The 10,030-nt window shown below is 39.1% G+C and overlaps 1 protein-coding gene across 1 annotated transcript in view; it reads right to left on the reverse strand.

Moving 5' to 3' along the window:
• The window catches only part of Pola1 (DNA polymerase alpha 1, catalytic subunit), a 407,398-nt gene that overhangs the window by 373,930 nt on the left and 23,438 nt on the right, over positions 1-10,030 (reverse strand). The window contains exons 5-10 of the mRNA XM_021153188.2: positions 5,374-5,489; positions 4,874-4,936; positions 3,912-4,004; positions 3,416-3,503; positions 2,971-3,172; positions 2,710-2,882 (exon numbers count right to left, since the gene is read on the reverse strand). Coding sequence (XP_021008847.1) covers positions 2,710-2,882; positions 2,971-3,172; positions 3,416-3,503; positions 3,912-4,004; positions 4,874-4,936; positions 5,374-5,489 — 735 coding nt within the window. The remainder of the gene's footprint in view (positions 1-2,709; positions 2,883-2,970; positions 3,173-3,415; positions 3,504-3,911; positions 4,005-4,873; positions 4,937-5,373; positions 5,490-10,030) is intronic.

Genomic DNA, 10,030 nt, shown 5'->3' on the forward strand with positions numbered 1-10,030 from the left:
TTTTTCCTCCTATTTATGAGTAGAAGAACATCATGACCACATTCCTGAAGACCCAACAAGCAGCTGAAAGAGTCAGATGCAGATATTTGCACTCAACCAATGGACAGAAGCTGCTGACCCCTGTTGTTGAATTAGGGAAGGCTGAAAGAAACTGAGGAGAAGGGTGACCCTGTAGCAGGACCAACAGTCTCAATTAATCTGGACCCCTGAGATCTCTCAAACAATGGACCACCAAACAGACAGCATACACCAGCTGATATGAGGCCCCCCCAACACACATACAGTAGAGGACTTCCAGGTCTGTGTTCATTCAGAGATGAAGCACCCTCAAGAGACTGGGGACCCCAGAGAGTTTAGAGGTCTGGTTGGGCAGAGGTGGTTGGTAGGGACATCCTCGTGGAGACAGGGAGGTGGAGAGGAAGTATGGGATGTGAAACATTTGGAGGGTGGATGGGGGGATAAACTCTGGAATATAAATAAATAAATAAATAAATAAATAAATAAATAAAAGCCAAAAAATGGAAAAAGAGAAAAATACATTTCCACTACTCCATTTGGGGATACGTTTTACAGTATCCCCAAGATACTTTAAAGTTGATACTTTAAAGATGATACTGGACTGAACACCTGACCCTGTAAGCCAGCCCCAATGAAATGTTGACCTTTATAAGACTTGCCTTGGTCATGGTGCCTGCTCATAGCAGTAAAACCCTAACTAAGACACAGAACTTGGGAGGTTGTGAGGGCTAGGCCAGCCTGGTCTATGACGGTCCAGACTATACAAAGAACCCCTGTCATGAAAAACAAAAGACCAAGAAGTCAGTCTTGACTCCTATCTCCAATTTACAATCACCTGCCCTCATACAATCTACAACAGGTCAAAATATAGTTTAAAAAAACTATTTACTTTTTTATTTCTACCCAGTACCCAGGGTCCAATTACCCAGCACTTACTTGTACTCTGGCTGATTATCAGGGCTTCCACATTTCCCTGCTACCCAACTCCAGCTTCCATGCATGTATACACACAGAGAGAGACACAACACAGACAGACAGATACACACACACACACACACACACACACACTTCTCCACAGATGCCAGAGCATTCCTATTAAAACGTAAAGTCAACTAGGAGACCATAGCACACTACAATTAAACCTTCTGACATTTTTTCAATATTCTTTAAATAAAACTGAAGGCTGAAATTCCTTGAGAAGGCTTTTATGGTCCTTCAGTATGTAGCTGTGCTGGTTACTTTTATGTCAACTTGACACAAACTAGAATCAGTTAGGAAGAGGGAACCTAAAGTGAGAAAATGCCCCCACCAGATTGGCCTGTGGTACACTTAGTAATTGATGTGTAAGGGTCAGTTCACTGAGGATGGTGGCACCCTGACCTGATGGTCCTGGGTGCTACAAGAAAGCAGACTGAGCAAACCACAAGTAGCAAAAAGCAGCAGTCCTTCATGGCCTCTGTATCAGTTCCTGCCTCTACATCCCACCTTGAGCTCCCACTCTGACTTCCCTAGATGATAGACTACAAACTATAAAAGGGAATAAACCCTTTTCTCCCCAAGTTGCTTTTGGTCATGGTGCTTTATCACAGCAATAGAAACTGCAACTAAGAAGCTAGTTTTTGACCTTTATCAAGTTCATTATCCATTATGTATCAATTTTGTCATTTCCAATAGTCTTATAATCACACAAGCCTCTCCTCAATCCTCTTCCCTTTTAGACCTTTGCCCTTACTGTTTCCTTAAGCTAAAGTACCTTTACCTTAGCTTTTAGGTGCCTCAGCTTTCAATCCAGGGTTCATTCTTTTTATCTCTCAAACAATACATCCCAACCACAACTTCCCCTCTCTCCTCCTCTTAGTTCCCCTCTACTTCCTCTCTCCCCTAGATCCACTCTTGCAGCTTCGCTTCAGAAAAGAGAAGGCCACCCAGGGATATCAACAGAACATACCACAAGATACAGTAAGACCAAGCAAGGACCAAACACAAACCCTGACATCAAGGCTGGATAAGGCAACCCAGTAGGAGGGAAAGAGGCCCAAGAGCAGGCAAAAGAATCAGAGATATTCCCACTGTCAGGACTCCCCAAAACATCAAGCCAACAACTGTAGCATATATGCAGACAACCTAGGCCAGACCTACTCAGGCTCCATGATTGCCACTTCAGTCTCTGTGAGTGCCCATGAGACCTGCTTAGTTGATCCTAGGAACCATGTTCTCCCAAGAGTGTTCAATGCTTAAGAGTCAACTGGTCACCCGCCCTCTAACTACCACCAACTCTCACCTCACTGAGAATGTTAAACTTCTATATAAGGAATTTGTCTAGCTTGCTCACCCCACCTCAGTGTCTAGCACACAATGGCTGTTCTCTGTTGAATAAGAAGACAAATTAGACCAAGCATGCTGGCAGATGCCTTTAATCCCAGTACTGGGAAGACGGAGGCAGGTGGATCTTATGAGTTCAAGAGGCCTGTATCAAGTTCCAGGACAGCCAAAGCTACATAATAGAGAGGCTCTGTCTCAAACAAACAAACAAGCAAACAACAATCCCAAAACAGTTAATTAACTTTAAAAGAGACAAATTAATGTCTGATTCTATTAGAAAAACAAAGCCAATCGGTATCACTAAAGTATTTAAGGGAACAGGCACTACACTCTGTAATAAAAGTCTAAAATTACCTTAGGTATGATTACCTGGTTGGTTGTATGGATCTTCATAAGCATCCAGCCAATAAAACTGAAACACTTGTTCATCATCTGCCCCTTTTACCAATGGGAGATTACTGGAATCCACCTGAACTTCCTGAGGTACGCTTTCATCCTCCTGACCAATGTCCCAACAAGACACATCGGGCAGAAAACTTTCTCTGTAGAAATCACATTTTCAAAAACTTTATAAAAGCCAACAGAATATTTAGAGTACTATATTTCAGAACAATCATAAAATGCACTTACAAGAAAGATGTGGTTCCCCTCTCAGGATCTGCCTCATGTTCCACCCTTTCTACTGGCTCATTCTCTTGGTCCCAAGTCTGAGCGGTCACAGGCTTCTCATCTACCTTCTCTGTGTCCATGGACTCATCAAAGTCACCGTCTTCAAACTCCATTACCCCTAGCTCCTGCTCATCTTCTGGACATTCTGGCTGAGCCAGCTCTCCTGTAGACACCATATATTCCCATCACATGTTACAAAGCTGATCCAACGTTGAAATAACAGCCCTTTCCTACATTATATTGTATTTCTCTTTACTCTTCATCTTGGATGCTTTCAACGTTTACAACTATAAATTCAACCTTTCATGCTTAGATTGCCACCTTCAACATCACCCTGTATCACCAAGCTTCCATGTGTGGCAGTTGTAGCTGAACAACTTGCACTTTTGCCTAACATGAGACTTACCAGCAAATTCAGCACGTTTAAGAGGAATGGGAGTTAACAGAGGCTCATTCCTGAGGACAGGGGAAGCAGGTTTTCCTGAAGGAATTGCCTGTAAATGTTTTTAAGTGTTTAGTCAGTTAGAACTGCATACTAAAAATACTTAACTGTCCTGCCCTGACCAAAGATAATGACAGTTCGCACTTATAAAAAGATTTTATGTATTATTAATGTAATGGCTTCAATTATTTTACTGTTACCTGGATTTACACAAAAAATACTTGTTTCCAGGAAGAAAATTATTGCATTTAACACAGTTGTAATACCTATAATAAACATGTACTAGTTACTACAAAATTTACTATGAAAAAGCAGGCACACGCTATTTTTGAAATACATGAAACTATATACTGAATGGCAATTCTAATTTAAAAGAAACAAAACAAATTCAAAAGCATCTCCTTCATATATGCAAATAAATTTCAAGCAGAACAACCAATCAAGGAGGGTATTTCTTTACCTTAGGGGTGTGCACTGAAAAAGGGTTGAGCAAAGCCCCAGTAGATCTTTTTTTCTTTGGTATCAATACAGGTGGTGGAGTTATTTGAGCTGTCTAAAAAGGAAGGGGAAGACACATTCACTGTCGTGCCTGGTTTTCCACATAATAGACAAAAAGTACATTTCTCCTCTCATGCCCAATAAGTAAAGCATTTTCCTTCCCCCCCCACCCCACCCCGAAACAGGATCCATGCTCATGCACTGCAGTTACTATAGCAACAATAGTACAGCAATCACTAGAAAGCCAGAAGAGATATTTAATCCATTCCTAATTTTTTCGTTCTCAAGAATTTAACATACTTTCTTATCTATCCTTTCAGGTATTACATTTACCACCCAACAAAATAGAACTACATAGTGTTGGTATTAGCCGATTAATCCATAGTCACTTAGAAAGTATACCTCTAAATAAAAGCTTAGTCTTTATGATATATGGCCAAATCTCAAATTCAGTGTAACAGAGCCTGTTTGAGTTCTATCAAAGGCAGCTCACTTACTCTTCCTTCACTCCCACTCAGAATTCAGAGCGGGATTCTCATGCCCAAGTGTGCAGATTGACGGGCTTCAAGCCATTTACAGAACATACACTATAGCAACTGAATACAAGCAATGAATAGTCACAGAACTGACTCGTGGGTGTATTCTTACTACTTCCAATACACACCCACACAGCCCATCTACTTAATCTTAGAGCATAACAGTTGGAAACTCCTCACCTAAAATGGTGCGAAGATATCTCAGTGAGAAGAAACTAATGTAAGGCCTTTTGTTTTGTGTGAGGTTGGGGGGGTGGGTTGTGTGTATGCATGCGTGGTGACATCCCAGCACTTTTCTTTCCAGTGATAGTCTTCTTTGTACAATGAGCGAACTGTTTCTTTAGCCTATATTCCCTGTGTATTTTACTATTCCAAGAAATTCACTTACCTCAGTGTTTAGATCCTGTAGAATGTCACCTAGCAGATCATCCTTGGACAAGTCTACTGCTTTCTGTATATTATTAAAAAGGAAAAAGCTCAAATGAGCACATTCTAGATTGAATGTTCATGCAGACCATGCACCTATCTCTGAAAGGAAGCACTTAACCCTATCAGTCCTTCAGACTTTAACAATCACTTGTGCATACTCAATTTTTAAATTTATACTCTCAGTCTCTATTTTCATCTTTACTCTGTGATTTTCTTGCTTGTCACTAAAATTAAACATAGTGACATTTCAGCTTTTATATTCAATTTTCTTTTATCTCCTAAGTTCAAACCACTGAGGTACCTATATTCATATAAAGCCTAAATTCATCTTACTAAGTGCAATTCATAGAATGTTACTCAAATGTGTATTCAATTCAACACATACAACTTGTGCAACAAAATATTAAATTCATTTCACAGAGGGAAAAACCTCTTTATATAAGGAAACATGAAACTCACATCTGTAGTTTTCTTCCCAGCACTAGCAATGAACATTGCCTTGATATTGTTTGGTTTTGTCACTGAAGGTTTCTTGACATCCTTCCTGTCCTTTCTGTGTGCTTTGCCATCACTTCCTATTGAAAAAGAAAGTATTTAGGAACATGCACTGAATGGAAAACTAAAGCCTACTCATAGTCATTCCCTGCAAATATATGAAAATTTAAGAAGAGAATAAATTAAGAATTTGAAATACAAAATTGGGAAAGACTGCACAAGGTACATAGCAAATAATCTTTTAAATGGGACAAATTGAAAAAATTTTTGGCATTAAGTTATAAAAAAGCAATGAAATCTAATGAATTAAGTATCCTGGAGAATTGGGTGTGACTAGTTGTCAATGTGAATGCAAAGCTTTTGAAAATTGAAGGAATAGTTGTTTTCTTGTTTCCTACAAAAATAAGACTATACAACCAGTCTGCAACCATTAACAACTAGACACATGCTCTATGCTCTATCAAACTGAATGGCATAAGCTCACTTGCTCATTCCAAGAGAACTTTTGCCTCCAGTCTTCCTTTGTGGGCATGACTAAATCACCTATGAGCTTTCCTAATACTGTCCATTTTAATATCACTTTCTGGTTCATTCCAAAATAATGTAAATCTTAACAGAAACTAGAATGACTAATTAAAACAGTACAGTAGCAATATACAGACTAGATTACTAGAAATGTCTAAAGAAAGGTGAGATTCTCCTATGAGAAGCCCATATACACAGTTGAGTATGTCTTAGTATTTCCAAGTACCTTGCTTTCTACCAATCCTTGATCTTAATAGTAAATTTTCCTTTTAATAATCTCTACTTCATAAAAAGAAATGTCTAAAGAACTCAATCACTTATGAAAATTTACTGTAATAATAAAGGTTACTCTATTTTCAAATTAATTTTATTTTCAAATTACTTCATTTGTCAATAAGCAGTGTCCACTAACCAACCATTTTAGAGCAGTAAACAGTATTAACAACAACATGACAAATTTAAAAATAAATTACACAAGTATTTTTAGCAATTGCTCAAATTCTTTAATAATATTTTATTTGAAAATTTTTTGAACTTTTTTGGGTTTTTGTTTTTGTGAGGGTTTTGGGGGGGCTTTGGGAGGTTGGTTTTTGTGGTTTCTTTTTTTTTTTTTTTTTNTATAGCCCTGGCTGTCCTGGAACTCACTTTGTAGACCAGGCTGGCCTTGAACTCAGAAATCCGCCTGCCTCTGCCTCCCGAGTGCTGGGATTAAAGGTGTGCACCAACACGCCCGGCTTTTTTTTTTGTTTTGTTTTTTTGTTTTTTTGTTTTTTGTTTTTTCAAGACAGGGTTTCTATGTGTAACTCTGGCTGTCTTGGAACTCACTCTATAGACCAGGCTATCCTGGAACGCAGAGATCCAAATTCCTCTGCCTGCCCAGTGCTCAGTTTAAAGGCATAAACCACCACACCCAGGCAAAATTTTCCTATGTATACAATATACTTTGATGATATCTAGGTCTCAACTCCCTTGCCCCAACTCCTCCAATACAACTCTCCCAATTTCCTGTCTTTTTCTACTATAACCAGAGTCCAATTAGTGCTGCTTATATGTGCATCAGTATGAGACCATCCATTGGAGCAGACAACCTACCAGTAGCTATTCCCCAAAGAAAGTGAGTCTCCCTCCCTTAGCACTCGTCAACTGCCAAGAGCTCTTCAGTTAGGGGTAGAGTAGTTTTGAAAGGTTTTGCTGTTGGTGGTAGTTTGGGTTTGGGTTTGTTTGTTTTTTTGGTTTGGTTTTTTTTTTTTTTTTGGTTTTCTTTATTGAAAATAGATTCTTCCCTCATATAATAAATCCCAACCATAGTTTCCTCCCTCCACTCCTCCCAACTCCTATTACCTCCCCTTTCCCTGAGATCCATTCCCCCTCCTTTCCTCTTCAGAAAAGAACAGCCTTCCAAGAGATGTCAGCCAAACAGGACAAAATAAGATTCAATAAGACATGGCAAAGGCCCTCCTATAGAGGCTGACCAAGGCAGCCCAACAGAAGGAAGAGTCCCAAGAGCAGTCAGAGATACAGCAGCTCCTACTGTTAGGAGTCTCATGAGAACACCAAGCTAAGAGCCATGACGTATATGTACACAACCTGTGGAGAGCCATGCAGGCCTTGTGCTTCCCGCTTCAGTCTTTGGGAGCCCGTGTGAGTCCTGCTTAGGTGATTTAGTAGACCATGTTTTCCTGGTCCTCAATCCCCACTGACTCTTACAAAATTTCCCCCTCTTCTCTGGGCTTGGGACCCAAAGGAGACCTTAATTATTTGTAACCTACATATTGTAAACACTGTGATTCAAAAATCCACTTGTAGGGGAAAAAAAGACTAATAAATTCAACTACATGAGAAGTAACATTTTAAAAAACAGAAAAGATTTCTTCAAAATGTATCATGAATAAAGGATAAATGAACGTAAGGCCAAAATTCAAGAGAAAGTGATCAATAAACACAAATTAAGTTTTACTTTAAAAAATCCTCAACTTCATATGTAAAACTGTAAATGAAAATTTAGGAGTTATCACTTCTCACAGATCCAAGTACCAAAATCTCAAAAAACTTGACAATACATTGTTAGCAAGACTTTAGGAAAGCAGACATTTGTACCATGTTAATGAAAATGTATAATTCCTATGAAGAGCGTAAGTTGGGCATAGTGGCTCAGGGATATAATCCTAATACTCAAGAAGCTGAGAATGGAAGATTCAAGAACCTGAGAGAAGAAGATCTTGAGTTCAAAAATAGTCTGGGCTGCCGAGCAGTGGTGGTGCACACCTTTAATCACAGCACTTGGGAGGCAGAGGCAGGCAGATTTCTGAGTTAGAGGCCAGCCTAGTCTACAGAGTAAGTTCCAGGACAGCCAGGGCTATACATAGAAACCCTGTCTCGAAAAACCAAAAAAAAAAAAAAAAGTCTGTGCTATCTAATGCATGCCTAAGTATTTTTTAAAAAAAGCAAACAAACAAACAGAGGTTAAGAGATGGATTAAAGGTACTAGCTGTTCTTCCAAAGGACCCAAGTTCAATTTCTAGCACTTACATGATGGCTCACAGCCTTCTGTATAAGTCTAGTTCCAGGGAATCCTATGGCCTCTTCAGGCCTCTGACACATATTTATGTCACATATTTGATACATATTCAGGCCACTAGAAACATGTACAGACATACATGTAGACAAAACACAAACAAACATAAAAAATGAAAATAAAGATAGGCGCTGGAGAGATGGCTTAGAGGTTAAGAACACTTGTTACTCTCTTGCAGAAGACCCAATTGAGTTCCCAGCATTTACATGGTAGCTCACAACCATTCATAACTCCAGTTCCAGAGACACGAATGCCTGCTCTGATTTCCATGTGCATCAGGCATGCACATGGTACACATACATACATGCAGGCAAAATACTCAAACACTTTTTAAATCTTTGAAAAAATTTTAAGATAATTTTTTTAAAAAAAAATTTTCATGTACACTTACTCTCCAAGACAGCAACCTCACAGCTAGGAATTTTCCCTGAGGAAGAAGGCACAGATACTGGATGTTGTACTATTTGTAATAAATTATTGAACATAAGTGTTCTTCCAAGAAGTTCATTATAATTAGTGAAAACTTATATTCTGAAACACCCACATGATTCTTCACAGCTATATAGACATAAACACAAAAGAAAGATTTCTATACACTCTATGTACACACTAGAATGATTTTCAGAGTACTTGGCTAAGCAAAAAAAAATATAGACATTATCATTTATTTAACAAAAATAAATCAAAACACATACACACAATTCTTGGTAAATAGCTCCCCAAATAAAATTGTTCAAGCAAAAACGTGAACACAATGTTTAGAGTTCAGTAAGGACAATAAACAAAATATGGAAACAACAGATACCCAACTAATGAAGAGATAAACAAAATATAGTCTATACAACTACAGAACAGTATATTATTCATTCATAAAAAGAAAGTAATGGGGAAGCCGTTGCCGGAACATCTGCAGGAGACATCTTCATTCCTGGATCCTGCCAAGACTATTCTGCACAGGTGAGAGTGTGGACGACAGAAGCTAACAGTTTCTGGGACAGGCCCTGTTTTGGGCCTTCATCTTCTGCCAGGAGGCAAGTCCGAAAAACAGATATCTCTGCACCTTCTCTACAAGAGGAGAGCTTGCCTGCAAAGAGTGCTCTAACCACTGAAACTCAGGAGAGAGCTAGTCTCCCAGGTCTGCTGGCAGAGGCTAACAGAATCACGAAAGGAACAAGCTCTAACCAGAAACAACCATAACAACTGACTCCAGAGATTAGCAGATGGCCAAAGGCAGACGTAAGAATCTTACTAACAGAAACCAAGACCACTCACCTTCATCAAAACCCAGCACTCCCACCTCAGCCAGTCCTGGGTACCCCAACACACCCGAAAAGCTAGACCCGGATTTAAAGGCTTATCTCATGATGATGGTAGAGGACATCAAGAAGGAATTTAATAACTCACTTAAAGAAATACAGAGAACACTGCTAAAGAGTTACAAGTCCTTAAAGAAAAAGAGGAAAACATATCCAAACAGGTGATGGAAATGAACAAAACCATACTAGACCTAAAAAGGGAAGT

The sequence above is a fragment of the Mus caroli genome, chromosome X, assembly GCF_900094665.2.
Source record: "Mus caroli chromosome X, CAROLI_EIJ_v1.1, whole genome shotgun sequence".
Lineage (NCBI taxonomy): Eukaryota > Metazoa > Chordata > Mammalia > Rodentia > Muridae > Mus > Mus caroli.